At 57.0% G+C, this 19,561-nt stretch overlaps 1 protein-coding gene across 1 annotated transcript in view; it reads right to left on the bottom strand.

Moving 5' to 3' along the window:
- The window catches only part of SLC16A2 (solute carrier family 16 member 2), a 51,443-nt gene that overhangs the window by 30,715 nt on the left and 1,167 nt on the right, over positions 1–19,561 (bottom strand). Inside the window, exon 2 of the mRNA XM_069868026.1 lies at positions 8,584–8,944. Within this exon, the coding sequence (XP_069724127.1) occupies positions 8,584–8,944 (361 nt within the window). The remainder of the gene's footprint in view (positions 1–8,583; positions 8,945–19,561) is intronic.

The raw sequence follows: 19,561 nt of genomic DNA, 5'->3' as shown, positions 1-19,561 counted from the left end.
CGGGAGGGAAATGCTGGCATCCTCCTCCATGCCCTGCCTGGCTTGCAGGAAACACCTCAGGGGTCCTCATAGAATCATAGAATCACCAGGTTGGAAAAGACCCATAGGATCATCAAGTCCAACCATTCCTATCAATTGTGTCCCTCAGCACCTCATCCACCTGTCCCTTAAACGTCTCTGGGGAAGGTGACTCAACCCCCTCCCTGGGCAGCCAAAAAAAGCGAGCAGGAGAGCCCAAGGTATTTGGTGATGGTCCAGAAAATTTCCTACAGCACCCAGAGCCAGCCCAAAGTGGGCAGAACCCCAGTTACTGGGACGGGGCGAAGCCTCAGCTGTTTCCAGTGAGGTGGGCACTGCTTTGGGAGCGCCCGTGGTGGGCAGCGGGCGAGAACAAATGCATGGGGCACCGACCCAAACGCCGCTGAGATCCCTGTCAGCCCATGCATCACTTGGCCCAGCCGCACTGTCCTCCAGCGCTGGCACGCACGCTGTGCTGCCTTGGCAGAGCTCCCAAGGAGTCACTGGGACAGAACAGCTAAAGGTTACCCAGGTCCTATGTCGAGTCGCTGCCGACTGATCCAAATCCCCCCAGGGCACTGCGGGTACTGGTGCCACCGTCCCATCAGGATCAGCTCCCTGCTAGTGTGGCAGGAGCAGAACTTGCTTACGGCCACCCATGCCCCCAGCAGGAATTTCTCCCCGCGTACTGCAGGTCACAAAACCAGGCTGCACCCACCCCGCGCTGGGACCTCCCAAAGCAGCCTGACCCCACAGTGCTCAACCCTGCCGGTGGGCTCACCACCTTGGAATGGTGGAAACCCAAATCATCCTGGCTGGAAAGCTGCCTGGAGGAGAAGCACCTGGGGGTGTTGGTTGACAGCGACTAAACATGAGCCAGCAGTGGCCCAGGTGCCAAGAAGGCCAATGGCATCTTGGCTTGGATCAGAAACAGCGTGACCAGCAGGTCCAGGGAGGTGCTTCTGCCCTTGGACTCGGCACTGGTGAGACCACCCCTCGAATCCTGTGTTCAGTTCTGGGCCCCTCACCACAAGAAGGATGTTGAGGCTCTGGAGTGAGTCCAGAGAAGAGCAACGAAGCTGGTGAGGGGGCTGGAGAACAAGAGGAGCGGCTGAGAGAGCTGGGGGTGTTTAGCCTGGAGAAGAGGAGGCTAAGGGGAGACCTCATTGCTCTCTACAACTACCTGAAAGGAGGTTGTGGAGAGGAGGGTGCTGGCCTCTTCTCCCAAGTGACAGGGGACAGGACGAGAGGGAATGGCCTCAAGCTCCACCAGGGGAGGTTCAGGCTGGACATTCAGAAAAAATTTTTCACAGAAAGGGTCATTGGGCACTGGAACAGGCTGGAACCCAGTGAGGTGGTTGAGTCACCTTCCCTGGAGCTGTTTAAGCGACAGGTGGATGAGGTGCTGAGGGACATGGTTTAGTGTTTGATAGGAATGGTTGGACTCAATGATCTGGTGGGTCTTTTCCAATCTGGTGATTCTATGATTCTATGACAGAAGGCAGGTGACAACACCCATGTGGCACCTTCTGGCTATAGAGCTTCACCCAGCCTGATGGGTTGGTGCTGGACAACAACAGCCTTGGCTGGTAGTCAGCTTCCAGCTGCTGAGAGGTTTTAATGGGATGAAAGGGTGACTTGTCCAAGTCTTGGAAAGGAGAAACGGAACTGAACCTTTGTTGCTGCCCTCCCAGCCTTGCAGCTGTGCCCCATCTCACCTCACGTCCCCACATCCCCCCCTTTGCCATCCAACCCCTCCTCTTCCCAGCCCAAACTCAGCAATGGAGCCAAAACCTGACACCTTCAAGCTTTAATTTACAAGCAAATCCCAGCAAGGTGGGGTTGTTAGTGTTTTTGTAACTGAAAGGAATGAAAAAACCCAGACCCCCTCTAAATCAGTTGTACAACCCTATGCACCACTTCTTCATACACCGCAGCGAGGTCACAGGAGGTGCCACCACTCAAGGACTGGGAAATAAACCGAGACTGGAGCCACCCCCTTGGCCAGCTGGTGGAGGGCTCTTGATATTGAATTAAAACCCACTAAAATGGCAAGTGTGCTGGCTGAGAGGGCCCCTGCAGGCTTTAAAAACAAGAACCTCCCTTAGAAACAGCGCTTTGGCCTCCTAATAACCTTAATCCCTCCCGACAGCTCCAAGAACCAGGTGTAATGATATGACTGTGGTTTGTTTGCTTTTCAGGCTGCTTTATCTCAGGCGGCACCTTGCACTCAGCTCAAGCAGCAAAAACCCAGTTCCTCCAAAATTCACCCCCATTTCCCCTATGATAAAAAAGGGGGATTAAAATGGAGCTGGGGACAAGCCTGGGGCTGGCACAGTGGCTTCCCACTGTTGGAAAAACCCAGTAAAGCTGGGAAAGGTCCGCAGAGGCTTTTCCACTCCTCAGCTAGCAGGGCTGGGTCATAAAAGGCTGGGTTTGGGCTAGTTTTGCTGAATATACAATCCCTCTCTGGGCTATGCAAATATTGTTCATGACAGCACATCCCTCCACAGGGTCAAGAAATGTGGAGGAGGGCTGGAAATCCAGGTGGATGTGGGGAAGAACCCAGGAACACCAAGTTCCACGGTGCCCTTGGCCAAAGCATCTGTGAAACAGGGCGACTGCAGCTTGCTGGCAATTAATAAAAGCACCAGATCCTGCAGATTTGTGTAAGAAAGTGACAACCACAGTGTCCCCTTCAGGAGACAGGAGCCTCCTGGGCGCCAGCACTGGGCGATGACACCCCTCATGGGTCTCAGATGTATTGCTGGTTGAAAATTTGTATTTAAGAGAGTTGGCAAGAGTGCCGTCACGCTTCCCAAAGCCCAGACCTGACACCTGAGGCAGAGGTCTGCTATTGCAGCAGGCTAAAAGTGTAGTTTCAAGGCAGACACCCCTAACTGGTCTCACCTGGAGCATGGAGCATTGCTGACACTCAGTTGGGACCATTTCTAAGAATCACCTCTTGTGATTTGATCATAGGGAGTGTAGGGATAGGACAAGGCGGAAACGCTTTCAGCTGAAAGAGGGGAGACTGAGATGAGCTCCAAGCAAGAAATGCTTTCCTGTGAGGGTGGGGAGGCCCAGGTTGCCCAGAGCAGTGGTGGCTGCCCCATCCCTGGAGGGGTTCAAGGCCAGGTTGGATGGGGCTTGGAGCCCCTGATCCAGTGGGAGGTGTCCCTGCCCATCACCGGGTGGTTGGAACTAGATGGGCTTTAAGGTCCATTCCAACCCAAACTATTCTGTGATTCTATGATTTATGCTCTCCTTGGGGTTTCCCTTCTCTCAGCTCCTGTGCTCCAGCCACACTCAACTGCCCTGGGACTCTTCTTCAGCCCAGAGATTTGCCCACAGCTTCTCCTCCTGATCTTCCCCTGTGACTGTTGGTACTGAAACACTTCATTTTCGCCAAGAAACCAACTCACTCTCTCTTACCAAGCCTCCAGCAGGATGTTGGAGGAAAATTGCCTTTTCCAGGTAAGTTCAGCTGTCTTAAGGATGTGAAATCAGTGCTTACCAAGAAATTTCCCACCAGAAGAGATGAGAATTCAGGTATAAAGATGACACCAGCTATACCTTGGCCTCATGGCACGATAAGCCCAGGGCTACGGGCCATACACCAGTCTCCGCTTTCCAGCTGCGGCTGGATTAAAGGGGGCAGCTGCTTCCCAAGTTCCCACACTCAGATTGGAGGATGCTGCTGGACAAACACAGAGGAGGTGCAGCCAAACCAGATCAGCTCCTCAGGCCATCTCTCTGAGAGCAGACTCCATTTCCAGAAACATCAAACATTAAGCAAAGAGAGTTAATCTGTACCTGAGACATTGACACAAAGAGAGGAGGGCAGAAGAAAAATATAAACATCTTCCAAAAAATCCCTCTTCCGGCTGTCCCACCAGCGCTTGGAGACCTCCAATCACGGCACCAAGAATGTGTTTGGAGGAACAAGATGCACTGAGAGTGGCTGCCCTCTCGGCCCTCCCCAGGGAGCCCGAGCACCCCACTGGGACCCCTGGGTGGTTTGGGCGCAAGCAGAATCTCCTCAGCTGAGAGCAGAACCCTGGCTCGGGGCAGGCTCACCTTGCGCTCCCCTCTCCTGGGGCTGGGAGAGCATCCAGGCAGCGGCAGAGCGGACATCGATTTAAGAGGGTCAACACTCAGTTAATACTTAACAGGACTGCTCTGCCACACAGACTGGAGCTGGGGAAGATGAGCACGCCGCGGTGGCTCCTCTCTCACGGGCCAGGTCCAAACTAGCTGTGCCCTGCAGATCCCTCGGCACCAAAATGAGCTTTTTACTGAAGGGAAACACCACCGTTCACCTCCCAGTAAACGCTTTCAAGCATCAGCCAACCCCTCTCCAGCGGAGGAGAGCAGTATTTTGGTCCTGGCTGAGCGCTTCCCACATATATTATGTTTTTTCATTCCAGTCCCAGCGATCTTCCCCAGTCCTCTGCACCCCCCGAAAGAAAACAAACCCAAAAGCACAGAGTGTGCTCTGCAAAAGTCCCAGCTCTGGCTCCCCGCCGGGAAGGGGCACGCGGTGGTCCCAGCAGCCAGCCCAGCGCTGCTTGTTGACATAGGCGACACAGTATATTTCTACGATTCTATGATTCTAAACAAAGAAGCCTATGCATCCAATGCATTGTTGGGAGAGGGTTTGTTTTCAAAGCCTGACTCCAAATCTGAACTTCATGGATCCTGCGTTTCTCAAGATCAAACGCGAGAAAAACGTGACCAATGCAAACAAGAAATAAACCTTGATAATTATAGCCGAGTGCTGGGGCGGCTATTGTTTAGTGCAGCCTAGTACCTGCTTTAGCATAAACAGAACCCTATTTTTAAAGGGATGCCTGACCAGTTTACACCATTACTCCTCATTTTGACTCTTTGATACAAATCCACCTTCCTGAGAACGGAGACGAGGAGATTTAAGAGCAGACCCGAAACCCAACGTGATGCACCCATGGCTGTGCCGAATGCCAGGGTTGGAGCAGGTCCTCGTCCCCCCCGACTTGCTCCAGGCTGGTGGGGGGACAAGGGGCACCCTGGGGTCAGGCTGTTGCTTGCAGCCGGCAGGAGCAGCCTGACGTCGCAGGACAAACAGACAGCATCGTTTTATTTTTTTTTTTTCAGGAAGGCTCTATCACTTAGCGCTTGGAAAGGAGCTACAATATTTTCCTGATTATGTTTGCACGCAAACGAGCGCCGCGGGGAAATTATGCAACCCTGAGCGGGGAGGGCTGGTTGGAGGAAGGTTGGAGAAGGGGGGAGGCAAAGCTGCTCCCCGCTGCTCTTGGCCCCAGAAGGACCACGGTCCCCACGGCAGATGGGCTCCATCACCACCACCTCTGCCACCGCAGCCTCCGAACGCAAAGGCAGCACTCAGCCGGCGTGTTGCACGGCACAGGGGTTATTAAGCCTCTTCATTAAGCACCCGGACCAAAATGCATATATTCGCCACCCAGGCAATTGAATTACCGAGCCCGAGTTCACCCCACACACCCACACGCCTCTCTTTTTCGAGGCCTCCGTGCGGTCATAGCCATAAATAAATAGATCGCAGGAGCAAAAGGCAGATGGTAACTCCTACAACCTCTGTCTCAGGCATGGAGCCTTTAAACCACCAGAACGCGCAGTATTTAATTTCTTTTGTTACCGCTTCTACCTTTAGAGCTCTGCCCTAGGCTTTCTAGATACGATCACAGGGAGCAGGAAGCAGAGAGCTACACGATGATTTTCCTGGGGATCGCACACACATGCACTCATAGAGTCCATCAATCACCCTAATTACAACCGGCCACACGTCTGCAGCTCTCTGTGGTGCTCCGTTACTGCCCATAATTACACCATCACATTGTTTCTCCAGTTACTGTATTGCACAGCCAATTCATGATCCGTAGAACCAGCGTATCTCGTAACACATTTCATCCTGGCTGGCTCAGTGCTGGGATCACCCACCACTCACGCGTCAGCTGAGCAGAGGGAACGCGAGCGACACTGGTCCCCACAATGAGACATCGAGGTCCTGATGTGCACCCCCACCCAGCACAGTCCCGCTTCAGTTTTTGACCGCTGCCCACGTCCCACCCAGCTCCAGGACAACACCACAAGCAGGTTCCCTTGATGCCAAGTGCTTAGAATCATAGAATCACTAGGTTGGGAAGGACCCATCAGATCATCAAGTCCAACCATTCCTATCAATCATGTCCCTCAGCACCTCATCCACTCGTCCTTTAAACCCCTCCAGGGAAAGTGACTCAACCCCCTCCCTGGGCAGCCTCTGCCAGTGCCCAATGACCCTTTCTGTGAATTTTTTTTTCCTGATGTCCAGCCTAAACATCCCCTGGTGCAGGTTGAGACCATTCCCTCTCATCCTGTCCCCTGTCACTTGGGAGAAAAGCCCAGCTCCCTCCTCTCCACAACCTCCTTTCAGGTAGTTGGAGAGAGCAATGAGGTCTCCCCTCAGCCTCCTCTTCTCCAGGCTAAACACCCCCAGCGCTCTCAGCCGTTCCTCATAAGGCCTGTTCTCCAGCCCCTTCACCAGCTTCGTTGCTCTTCTCTGGACTCGCTCCAGAGCCTCAACATCCTTCTTGTGGTGAGTCTCTACCTGGCCAGGTAAAAGCAAGGTGGGCCATGGGTGTCCATGGCGGCGATGGATACGATCTTGGGGAAGATACCATGACCTGGGACAAGGCTGGGCTACACCACACCAGTGTCTGTCTCAGATCTGCTCCGATCACCACCCCACCAGGCTGGTGTCCCTCTGCCAGCTCTGCTTAGAGAGATCTTTGCAGCCAGAAACATCCCTTCTCTCTGCGTGAGGGCTACCCAGGGTTACAGCAACACCAAACGGATCCCGGCTGGGTTCTACCAAAACACAAAGCCAGGTGCAGCTCATGGGTCCTGTTATTAAGGGACATTAACAACCTCTCGAGACCCTCAGTGCGATGGTGCCAGACCTGCCCTAGGCAGCTTTCCCACCGCACGCATCCACCTTGGAAGAAGCGTGTAGGTGAGGCAGATGCTCTCCTGCAGACACCCCCGAGAGATAAGGCAGACAGACACACAGCTTGAAAAACCATAACAAAATAACAGTAACAGTAAAAAATAAAGCCCCCCCCCCCCAGCTGATTCACTCCTACTAAAACACACCAGGCAGGGCAGGCTAAGGGCACGCTTTTGGGATGAATTACTTTTAACTGAGCACAAAGGAGCTTAGAAACACACGATGCTCTCGGAGACAAATATAGCCACGGCTACAAGGATGGGGGGGGCAGCGATGCACGGTTCAGCCCATCAGAGGAGCAGCTTCCATCCAGCCCCGCTGCCTCCCAGTGCACCCCCAAACCAGCCTCGCAGCAGCCCCGCATCCCAGCCCCACATCCCCGTGCTGCACTGGCCTCACATCCCAGCACTGCACCCCAGCCCCACATCCCAACTGCACACCAGCCGTGCATCCCAGCCCCCCATCCTCACGCCACACCGGCCCCATATCCCAGCCCCACATCCCAACGCTGCATCCCAGCCCCACACTGGCCCCGCATCCCTGTGCCATGTCCCAGCCTCACATCCAAGCCCCACATCCCAATGCTGCATCCCAGCCCCACACTGACCCTGATCCCTAGCCCCACATCCCAGCACCACACCCCAGCCCCACACCAGCCCTGCACCCCAGCCCCTCAGCCCAGCCCCACACTCCAACGCCGTATCCCAGCCCCACACCGGCCCCGCATACCAGTGCCACGTCCCAGCCTCATACTGGTCCTTCTCCCTAGCTCTGCATCCCAGCCCCGCATCTCAAGGCTTCATCCCAGCCCCACACCTCAGCCCCACACTGACTCTGCATCCCAGCTCCGCATCCCAAGGCTGCGTCCCAGCCCCACACTGACCCCTCATCCCAGCCCTGTATCCCAACACTACACTGACCCTGCTCCCTAGCCCTGCATCCCAGCCCCACATCCCAACGCCACATCCCAGCCCCACGCTGACACCGCTCCCTAGCCCCACATCCCAGCCCCACGCCGTCCCCACACCCCAATGCCGCATCTCAGCCCTGCACCGGCCCCACATCCCAGCCCCACACTGACCCTGCATAACAGCCCTGCACCCCAGCCCCACACCATCCCCATATCCCAGCCTTGCATTCCAGCCCCACATCCCAGCCCCACACTGATTCCACATCCCAGCCCTGCATCCCAGCCCCACACTGACTCTGCATAACAGCCCCGCACCCCAGCCCCACACCATCCCCATATCCCAGCCCCACATCCCAGCCCCACACTAACTCCGCATCCCAGCCCTGCACCCCAGCCCTGCATCTCAGCCCCGCACCCCAGCCCCACACTAACTCCGCATCCCAGCCCCACACCCCAGCGCCGCATCCCAGCCCCACAGCGGCCACTCATCCCAGCCCCGCATCCCAACGCCGCATCCCAGCCCCACATCCCAGCCCCACACCGTCCCCGCACCCCAACGCCGCATCCCATCCCCGCACGGTCCCCGCCGCCCCCCCGCCCCCCGCCCCGTGGGGCAGCAGCTCCGGGGGTCCCGGGGGGCCCGTACCTGTCTTGAACTCGAGCGCGGGGTCGGCCGAGCCCTCGCCCAGGTCGCTCTGCAGCATCATGTAGAGGATGCCGAAGGAGTTGTGGATGCCGAAGATGGAGCCGTTGCACCAGGCGGCGGCGAAGACCACCACCCAGCCGAAGCCGCCCTCGGGGGGCTGGAAGGCGGCGGCGGGAGCCCCCGGGTCCCCCTCGCCCTCGCCCGCCGGCCCCTTCTCGCCGCGCTTCGCCATCGCGCTCCGCCGCCCCCCGGCCCCGCCCCGACCGCCTCCCCTCGGGCCTCCTCCGCGCCCGCCCCGCGCACCGACCGGCCCCCGGCTCCCGGGGCGGCCCCCGCCGCGGGGGGACGCGCGGCCACCGGCCTAGAAAGGGTGCCCCGCACCCCCCAGGGCTCACGGGCAGCCCCGCACCCCCCGGGGTTCAAAGGATGCCCCGCATCTCCCGCACCCCCCGAGGTTTAAGGGATGCTCCGCGTCCCCTGCGCCCCCTCAAGGTTCACAGGATGCCCCGCATCTCCCTGGGTTCACAGGGTGCCCCACGTCTCCCGCACCCCCCGAGGTTTAAGGGATGCTCCGCGTCCCCTGCATCCCCCGGGGTTCACAGGCTTCCCCGCATCTCCCGCACCCCCCGAGGTTTAAAGGATGCTCCGCATACCCCACGCCCCCAAGGTTCACAGGATGCCCCGCACGCCCCAAGGTTCACAGGCAGCCCCGCATCCCCCGAGGTTCACAGGATGCCCCGCATCCCCCGGGGTTCACAGGCTTCCCCGCATCTCCCGCACCCCCCGAGGTTTAAAGGATGCTCTGCATCCCCCCACGCCCCCAAGGTTCACAGGATGCCCCGCACGCCCCAAGGTTCACAGGCAGCCCCGCATCCCCCGAGGTTCACAGGATCCCTCGCATCCCCCCGCACCCCCGAGGTTCAAAGGATGCCCCGCACCTCCCATGCCCCCCAAGGTTCACAGAATGCCCGCATCCCCCGGGGTTCAAAGGATGCCCCACACCCCTCGAGGATCAAAGGATGCCCTGCATGCCCCCGCACCCTGCTCGCACCCCTCAAGGATCACAGGCGGCCCTGCACCCTGCCTGCACCCCTCGAGGATCACCTGCGGTCCCGCATCCCCTCGCACGCTTCCCGCATCCCCCATACGTACCCCTCGAGGATCATGGGCAGCCCCGCACCACTCTGCATCCCCCACATCCTCTCACACCCCTCTCATCCTGTGGGGATCACAGACGGTCCCACATCCCCTGCACGCTCCCCACATCCCCCGTACTCTCCCTGCACCCCGCAGGGATGGGAGGCAGACCTGCACCCCACGGGGATGACAGGTGGCCGGCCCCGCAACCCTCAAAGTTCACATGCCACTTGCTGGCATAACCTCACCCCAAAAAGCTTTGAGAGTGTTTTTGTAACACCAGCCCAGAGTCCCGACAGCAGGATGCTCCCTGGGGCCATGGGTCACCCCACAACTCAATCTCAGCAGCAGGATGCTCCCCGGGGCCGTGGGTCACCCCATAACTCAATCTCAGCAGCAGGATGCTCCCTGGGGCCGTGGGTCACCCCATAACTCAATCTCAGCAGCAGGATGCCCCCTGGGGCTGTGGGTCACCCCACAACTCAATTCCAGCAGCAGGATGCTCCCCAGGGCCATGGGTCACCCTGTGTTTACTTGGCTCTGGGGTTCACCTAGCAGGGTGGCAACACAAACTGAGCGAGGAGTTGCTCTCTCTCCCCTGTCTTGTTTTGCAATAAGCTCTGCCTTTTCTCTTCTTTTAATAAATAATTACAAACCCACCAATATATTAAAGCCTGTCTTTTCACACGCTGAAGGTATTTACGCTCTAATATATGCCAAGTCGAAGTTATTATTCTTTCTTTCCCCTAATGGCTGTGTCAGTGTCAGATTCCTATCAGAGAAAATAACACATCCCAACCTCGCTCCGCTCTTTCTTTACCTCCAGGGATATTAATTAGCAGCGCCTGGCGAGGCGGCAGGGCAGGGAGGCGGCGGCAGGGCCGCAATGCCAGCGCCAGCTCCTGCTTCTCGCGGGTTGCAGCCAGGAGCAGGCGAGCTGCAGGCTGCCAATCCCCTCGGCCACATGGCTACGGCCACATTGACCTCTCCTCGCCCCGCTCGCACGCTCCCGGCCGCAATCCGCTGCCCGCTGCCTCGCCACCCGCTGCCTCCCACCCAAGGGATGAATCTTAGAATCACTAGGTTGGAAAAGACCCACTGGATCATCGAGTCCAACCATTCCTCTCAACCACTAAACCATGGTTCTCCTCGTCTGCGTTGGCGAGACCCAAGCTGGAGGCGGTGGGAGATGCACCTCCTGCCCTCGCCTTCCCGCTCGGCATCCGCGCCCGTCGACAGACCTGAATCCCCATGCCCAGCGAGTGGGAATGCCAGGCTGGGTCAGCCTCCCTGCTGCAGGAACTGCATTTTTTTATTTCCTTTCCTCTCTGGTGGAGTCTCCTCCCCGGATCCCCATCGCCGCAGCACAACCAGGGAGGTTTGGGAGCATCTTCCACTGCCCTCTGCCGACGCGAGGAGCCACAGAGCTGCATTTTAATAATCATTTTGCCATAAGGCCGGCTGAGGTTGCTGGCTTGCGGATTATATTCGGTTAAACACCAGCAATCTGAAAGGGAAGGGGGTTTGGGGCACCCTGAGCCGTGCGCAGGGGAGATGCGCCCCCGAAATGCTAATTCCCTGCAGCAGCAGAGCTGGGGCTGGATTAAGAACGGGAGAGAGAGGGGTGAGAGAGCACTTCGCTGTAGCACATAGCATCTCTCAGAGAATTCGCCCCCCGAGAGCTGCAGGAGGCTCCGGTGCAGTGGGAAACAGGGGTTAATATTATTGTGGACCTTAAATCGGACACAAAATCCACCGAGCAGCATCTCTCCTGAATGTTGGCTGCACGGCACCTCGATGGGGCATTTTCTGGTGCTGCCTGTGCCAGGTGTCACTGCAGCTTTCTGGGCTGGGCTGGACCACACCAGTGGGACAGAGGGGTAAAAATCATGGTGGGGAGGGCGAATGAAGAGAGGATTAAAGGGCTGGGCTGGCTGAGCTGGTGGAGGCTTCAACCAGGAGAGAGCTGCAGCCTGGAAAGCTCTGGCAGTGTCAGGCAGAAGCATCTCTTTATTTAGGTTGGAGCATCACACCCGGAGGGTTCGCAGCTCTGCAACCACAAGCTGAACAGAACGCTGAGAGAAAAAAAAAAAAAAAGGAAAAAAAAAAACCAAAACAGACAAAGCTGCTCCTCCCTGGTCACACTCAATGATAAAATTCCCTTCTGTGTATGCAGCATGGTTTTCCTGAAAGCCCTGCAGGTCACTAAGGGACGTGGTGGAGAGATGCAGCCAAGTCAAGCTCTCCGGGACCTGCACCCAACATCCCTGGAGAGCTGGCAGGCAGCACCTCGTGCCACGGCTGACGGGCCTCCCGTTGCCCAGGCAAAGTGTTGCTGTCAGCAGCTTGTTGCTTTTCTCCGAAATGTGGTGCCAGAGCCTTTGCCAAAGGGATTGGCAGCTCTAAAGCTTGTGTGTGTTTGGTTCTGCAGAAGGGGAGGGGTGACTGCATGGAAATATCTGATGCAAACACCTTGGGAAGCGTCGCAGTGGGTCGTGGCCTCGGAGAATATAAATTCCCAAGAGGTTTGTGACCTGGCGCTGTGTCAGCGGGTGTTGCACAGGGGTGCGGGGACACGTCGGGCTGTCCTGAGGGCAAAACATCACTGACAACGTCTGCTGCTTGGCCGAAAGCACTGGGAAAACAACTCCAGTAGCAAGAAGCTCCCAGCAGAGATGTTCTCATGCTGGACACAATCCTTCGGGCCATTAGCAATGCTCTTTGCTTAGGGTTCAGCCATCGTTAAGCCAGCCCTTACATCTGGCCTGGCAAAGACATCAAATACATTATCCCAGAGGAATAAACAACTCGGGGGCAGCCTGGAGGGACGCAGCCGTGGTCACCCGCTGGCAGGGATGCTAGGACACAGGGTCCAGTGTCCAAGTCTTGTCACGATGAGAAGGCAGTGAGAGTACCAGGGCTTGCAGAGCTGCTGGCGCTGCTTTCAAAGGAAAATAACCCCAACGCAGGCAGCCAGGCCACGGGCAGCCCCGCAGGGCTGCTGCCTGTTGTACCTGGCCAAGGCAAAACCCGTGCCGTAGCACCCTTCCTCTGCCTCACCTTCCCAATGTTCCGGGTCAAAATATTAAAGGCAGCATTTTCTCACTTGTTAGCAAGATTGAAGTCAATTCCACTTAGTTTGGCTGAAAAATGAGGCAACGTAAAAGCACTGGTGTGAGCAGCAGGTTTTTCAGGACATGGGGTGCCTACCAGGCTCTGCATTTGGCTTCATTTTGATGGTGGAAATTGCAGCAGTGTGTTCGCTCCAGTGGCTGCAGGATGGAGTGGGGAATGTGGTCCAGCTCAGCCACAGCTGCTGCCCCACCCGATTTACCATGCGGTAGAGCAAAAACATTATTTCTGGCTCAAATGGAGTAATAAGATGGATCTACATCACACTAAAGGGCTTCTGGAGTGGTTTACCTGTCCCCTTGCCTTCATCATCCAGGCGAAGCAGGGTGAAGGCTGCTTCTGGGAGCTCTTCACTGGTTTTGTGTCTTTCTTTTGAAACAGAAGCTACAAGGGCATGTTCCTGCAGAGAAGTGGAAGCTCCTGGCTGGAGCCACCAAACCCAACCGCCAGCAGCCTCCCAGTTCTGCTCTGTAACCCTGCAGAACCTCAGCCAGAGGTGCCAGAGATGCTCTGCTGACGGGAAGAGCTCAAGTCGGTACACAAAGGAGGCAAGGATCCAGATGTAAATTAATATTTTATAGAACACCAAGAAAAATCAGAGAGGCTAATTACGGTGATAATCATCGTGGCCTGGAGGCATTTCCATGGAAGTCAGGAATTACCCAGGATTACCTCACCCCTTGCAGCAGCCTGCGCGGGAGGCAGCGCACGGGGCGGTGGTGGCATGGCACCCAACACCGCCTCCTGCACTGGCTGGGGGTCTGCAACCCAAACTGAAGAGCAGTTTTGTCAGCTTCCTGGTTTCCAACTCCAGATGCACCATGCTTGGTTTGCTGAGTCGAGTCTGATGGAAGGTTGGACTCATGGGGGTTTGGGCTGGGGGCTTATCCTGGTGCCCCCGTGCCAGCGCATCCCTGTTTGTCCCCAGTGCCACGGATGCAGGAGCTATTGTTGACTCCAAGGAAGTTAAAACCTCGAGGTGTTCAGGGCATTGCTAGCAGAGAAATTCTTGGATGTGCCCCCAGGATAAGTGTTTCCCACGATTCGTTAATTAGCAGTAGTAACTGGTAATTGCATAGTTTATCCATGGACAGTGTGAATTCCTCACCAGCTCCTCGGTTTGGAGGCTGGGGGACACATCCCAGCTCCTCGGTTTGGAGGCTGGGGGACACATCCCAGCTCCTCGGTTTGGAGGCTGGGGGACACATCCCAACTCCTCGGTTTGGAGGCTGGGGGACACTTCCCCACTCCAGCATGGCACAAGGTTGGCCCCATGCTGTTTGTGACAAGCCTGGAGCTTCCATGAGCTTCATGAAGGCTGCCTCCTTCTGCTCCAGGGCCCCAAGCAAAGCCAGCACAAAAATATTCAGGGCGAACAGCTCCGGGAGCAGAGGAGCATCAGTGCAGCTTGTTCATGCAGCTGACCTCAAGCAGGAGAGCGCTGCCAGTCTAAGACCTGCAAGTGGGAAAGGAATAAAGTTTGGGTAAACCCCCCATGCCTGCTTTGCTGAGCTGGGAAGAGCCTAGAAAGAGGCTGGCCCCGGGATGAGTGCGCTCCTGCCCAAACCACACAGCAGCACCCCTGGCACTGGTGGAGACACCAGGCACAAAGCTTCCTCCCCCACAGCTTCGGAATAGACGTGGAAAGAGAGGTCTCTCATCTGCAGAGTTGATAAGGAGGCAGAGGAGAGCTGCAAGGACCTCCCGTCGACAGACCGTGTGCCAGAGTGTCCCCTAGCATGTGGCTTGGCCATCACCCGCGGGTGTGGTGAGACAGCAAAGGTCCCCTGCGCACAGGAGTGGAGCTGATGCTCCCTGGCTCCCCACCTATCCACCCACAGCAGCAGCGAGCTGCCTTTCCCTGCCCATCCCCGCAGGGTGTAGACCAGCTGGCCAAGCTGCATGGGACACCCCAGGCGTGCTGCCTGCTAGCTGTCTGCACCCTCTGAGCACGAGTGTGTGCGGGGGCTGCGAGCAAACCCAGCCAGGGGGTATGGGAGGTGGTCCAGGAGCTCCTGGGCTGAGGCTCAAGGCACCTGTGACACTCATCAGGTTTGCTCCTGGGAGTTTGTGGGTTCAGGATGTGCTGATCAGCTCTTGCGAGCCCTGACAGCATGAAATCATAGAATCGTAGAACCACCAGGTTGGAAAAGACCCACTGGATCATCGAGTCCAACCATAATTTATAGAAAGATTTTTTGTTATCTTTCACAGACTTTGCCAATCTGATTTCTAGTTGGGCCTTAGCCCTCCTGATTTTTTCCCTGCACGATCTCACTTTCCTCTTGTAGTCCACCCAAGACACGTGTCCCTTCTTCCAAAGCTCATAGACATTTATCTTCTTTCTGACATGTCTCAAGATCTCCCTACTCAACCAAGCTGTTTTTTTTTCTCCGCTGGCTCTTTTTCCCTGAAATGCCCCTGAGCTGCCCCAGGCAAGGGCTGGATGTAGCGACAGCTGCAGGCTCGGACACAACAGGCCACGGGAGAAGGGCTGCTCACACCTCCTGGTTGCAGGTGACCCAATCTCTGTCCCTGTGATGAAGCGATGGCGATGCGGGCTGTGCTGGTCCTGGGAAGAACATCAGCCTGTCTCACCCTCACCTCTGCGCTTCTTGCCCTGTTAGGGTCAGGGAAAAATTGTATGTCATTTTTTTTTGAGATGAAAACACTCGTGGTAGCATCTCCGGGCACGTCAAAGCCCCTACATCTCTGCCTGCAAAAGAGAAGGGTGCAGCCTTGTGCCAGACCCCCTGGTCCAGTCTAGTGAGTCAGCAAGAGATAGAAAGCTTTGGGTTGGAAGGGACTATTACAGGTCACCCAGGTCCAATCCCCCTGCAGAAGCAGGGACACCTTTAACTGGATTAGGTTGCTCAGAGCCCCATCCAGCCTGACCTTGAATGTTTCCAAGGATGGGACCTCCGTTACTTCTCTGGGCAACCTGTGCCTGTGTTACATTACCCTCATTGTTCAAAATTTCTTCCTTATATCCAGTCTAAATCTCCCTTCCCTTAGTTTAAAACCATTACTCCTTGTCCTGTTACAACAGGCCTTGCTAAAAAGCTGTCCCCACCTTTCCTATTGGTCCCCTTTCTGCACTGGGAGCTGCTCTAAGGTCTCCTCGGAGCTTTCTCTTCTCCAGGCTGAACAACCCCAACTCTCTCATCCTGCCCTCGCATGGGAGGTGCTCCAGCCTTCAGAGCATCTTCGTGGCCTCCTCTGGACTCTCTCCAACAGCTCCATGTTGTCTCTCTGCCTGTATTGTTGATGAAAATATTAAACAGCAGCTGTCCCTGTTGGGCTGCCCTCACCACGCGTTCATCCTTGTTTTCTGTTCCTGAGGAGGACCAGCAGCAGCAAGGGCTGGGGGTGCAGCAGCCAGGGAACGTGCCAGGGAACCAGGACCTTGGCCCAGCGCCTCCACGATGCTCATTGCGGTGCCTTCCTTACGATCACGGCTTAATCCAGCCCTGGAGTGCTCCGTAAAAAGAACCAAAGAGTGAGTCATCCCACTCCAAACCTCAAACCATGTCAGAGATCATCTGCCACTCTGCTGAAGTCCTCCCTCTTCCCCCCCACTACGCCTCAGTGGAAGCAAACACAGTTTCCCACATCCCAGCTTCTCACACAGCTAAAAAAACCTGTCTTGCCTGGCTCATTCTGCCCTCTAGTAGCGGCTGGATTTACAGCACTGAGCTATTTCTGTGCCAAGCCTCGCTCTGCTGCACCGGCAGCCTCCAGCCTGGAGCTGCCCCTGGGGTTGAGGAGGGGACAGAGGGCTCCGGAGCATCCCTGGAGCTGAGGAGGGGACAGAGGGCTCCAGAGCATCCCTGGAGTTGAGGAGGGGACAGAGGGCTCCAGAGCATCCCTGGAGTTGAGGAGGGGACAGAGGGCTCCAGAGCATCCCTGGAGTTGAGGAGGGGACAGAGGGCTCCAGAGCATCCCTGGGGTTGAGGAAGGGGCAGAGGGCTCCAGAGCATCCCTGGGGTTGATGAGGGGACAGAGGGCTCCAGAGCATCCCTGGGGTTGAGGAAGGGGCAGAGGGCTCCAGAGCATCCCTGGGGTTGATGAGGGGACAGAGGGCTCCAGAGCATCCCTGGAGTTGAGGAGGAGACAGAGGGCTCCAGAGCATCCCTGGGGTTGAGGAAGGGGCAGAGGGCTCCAGAGCATCCCTGGGGTTGATGAGGGGACAGAGGGCTCCAGAGCATCCCTGGAGTTGAGGAGGGGACAGAGGGCTCCAGAGCATCCCTGGGGTTGATGAGGGGACAGAGGGGCTCCAGAGCATCCCTGGACCCACAGACATCCCTGGAGAGGACGTGCAGCTGGCGTGGACAAAGCCATGTGGTGTCCCCACAGTCCCAGCGAGTCCTTCGTTTCCCTCCTTGGCCAGCCTGGAAAATCCCCATCAGAAACCGGGGCTGGAGTGTGGGCAGAGCCAAGGCAAGGAGTTTGGGTGGGCTAGGGTGGCCCAAGAAGAGCAGAGCCCTGAGGTGGGGTTGTTTCTAGACACCCAAGCTTGGTTTCCCGTTAGCTCCTGCTGAAGGGTACCATCTGTACTGGTCTGCTTCTAAATGGTACCCATGGGTTATGGAAAGATGTGAGCTCATTTGGAGGTAGCATCGCGCCTCCAGCTGCACTGCCAGAGCCCCCCAAATGATGAGACATAGTCCTTGCAAGGGATTGCACCAAATGGCATCTTAGCAAGAGCAAGTCCAGTGCTGGCTTTGGGGCACGGCTAGAGAGAGGAATGAAAATCATGGAATCATAGAATGGTTTTAGGTTGGAGGGGACCTTAAGGACAACCTAGTTTCATGGGCAGGAACGCCTACCGCTACACCAGGCTGCTCTAAAAATCCTCACGCTGTGGCAGCTGGTGGTGAGCTGGGGAGGATGCAGGTTTGCTTGATCCAAGGGGGTTCAGCTACCAGTCAGCTCATCAGCCTTGAGGGGCCCTGGGTACCACAGGGAGACCCAAGGGCATCCCAGGGCGCAGGGGAAGTGTGAAAGAGGTGCTGGAGATGCCAAAACCAGAGAAGACGATGCACAAACAGCTCCCTTTGGCACTGGAGCCCTCCTTCAGCTCTTAATCATAGAATCATAGAATCATAGAATGGTCTGGATTGGAAGGGACTTTAAAGATCATCTAATTCCACTTCCCCTGCCATGGGCAGGGACACCTCCCACTGGATCAGGGCACTCAAAACTCCATCCAGTCTGGCCTTGAGCACCTCCAGGGATGGGGCAGCCACCACTGCTCTGGGCAACCTGTTCCAGGGCCTCACCATTCTCATGGTGAAGAAATTCCTCCTCGTGTCCACTTTAAACCTGCCCCTCTCCAGTTTATCCCCATTGCCCCTCATCCTATCTTTACAAATCTTTGTAAACAGCCCCTTCCCAGCTTTCTTGTAGCCCCTTCAGGTACTGGAAGGTCACTCTAAGGTCTCCTCGGAGCTTTCTCTTCTCCAGGCTGAACAACCCCAACTCTCTCAGCCTGTCCTTGTATGGGAGGCGCTCCAGCCCTTGGATCATCTCCATGGCCTCCTCTGGACCAGTTCCAACAGCTCCATCTCCTTCTTATGCTGAGGATTCCAGAACTGGACACAATACTCCAGATGAGGTCTCCCAAGAGAGGAATCGAGGGGCAGAATCACCTCCCTCGCCCTGATAGCCGCGCTGCTTTTGGTGCAGGATAAATCAGACCTTGGCAAGTAAAGAACACGCATAAGATTGCTGGGAGGACCTGTGCGTGAGTGGGAAATCCACCGTGACCCAGGTGCTGGCTGCACGGGATCGATGGGGATCGCTCCCTCGCGCCGCCCAGGCCTGATGAAGGATGCTCTCTTCCCCAGACTCCAACCTGAGCCCTGGAGGGGGTTCTCTCCGTGCCCTTTGGGGGAGGTGGGTGTCACTCGGTGCCCGGGGGGTTCTCTCAATGCCTGGTGTTCTCTTGGTGCCCAGGGGTGTCTTGGTGCCCAGCAGTGTCTCTGTGCCTGGAAGAGGGGTTCTCTTGATGCCCTGGGGTTCCCTCGATGCCCTGGGGTCTCTCAGTGCCCTGTGGGGGGGTTCTTTGTGCCCACGGGGGGGCTCTAAGGGAGTGGGGGGAGGTGGTTCGCTCAGTGCCCAGGGAGTCTCTTGGTGCCTGGGAGGGGGGTGTCCCTGTTCCCGGGGATCTCTTGGTTCCCGGGGGGTGTCTCTGTGCCCAGGAGTGTCCCTGTGCCCGGGCGTGGGTCTCGGTGCCTGGGGGTGTCCCTGTTCCCAGGGGGGTGCCCGGGAGGGTCTCATGGTTCTCTGTGTGCCTCTGGGTGCCCAGGGATGTCCCTGTTCCTAGAGGGGTGTCCCTGTTCCCAGGGGTGGCTGGGGGGTGTGGCGTGTCTCTTGGTTCCCTGGGGGTCTCTGGGTGCCTGGGGGGTGTCTCGGTTCTCTGGGGGGGGTCCCTCTGTTCCCTGCATGTCTCTTGATGCCCGGGGGATCTCTCGTTTCCTGGGGGAGGGGGGGGTCCCTTGGTTCCCTGAGAGTCTCTGGATGCCGGGGGGTGCCCCTGTTCCTGGGGGGGTGTCTCTCTGTTCCCGGGGGTCCTTGGGTGCCCAGGGGGTTCTCTTTGTTCCCTGGGGGGTCTCTCATTTCCCGGGGTGTCTCTGGATGCCCAGGGGGGTCTCTCTGTTCCCTGGGTGTCTCTGGATGCCCAGGGGTGCCCCTGATCCCTGAGGGT

The sequence above is a fragment of the Phaenicophaeus curvirostris genome, chromosome 13, assembly GCF_032191515.1.
Source record: "Phaenicophaeus curvirostris isolate KB17595 chromosome 13, BPBGC_Pcur_1.0, whole genome shotgun sequence".
Taxonomy (NCBI): Eukaryota; Metazoa; Chordata; class Aves; order Cuculiformes; family Cuculidae; genus Phaenicophaeus; species Phaenicophaeus curvirostris.
The sequence above is the reverse complement of the archived record's forward strand: the minus strand, read 5'-3'. Positions and strand labels throughout refer to the sequence as shown.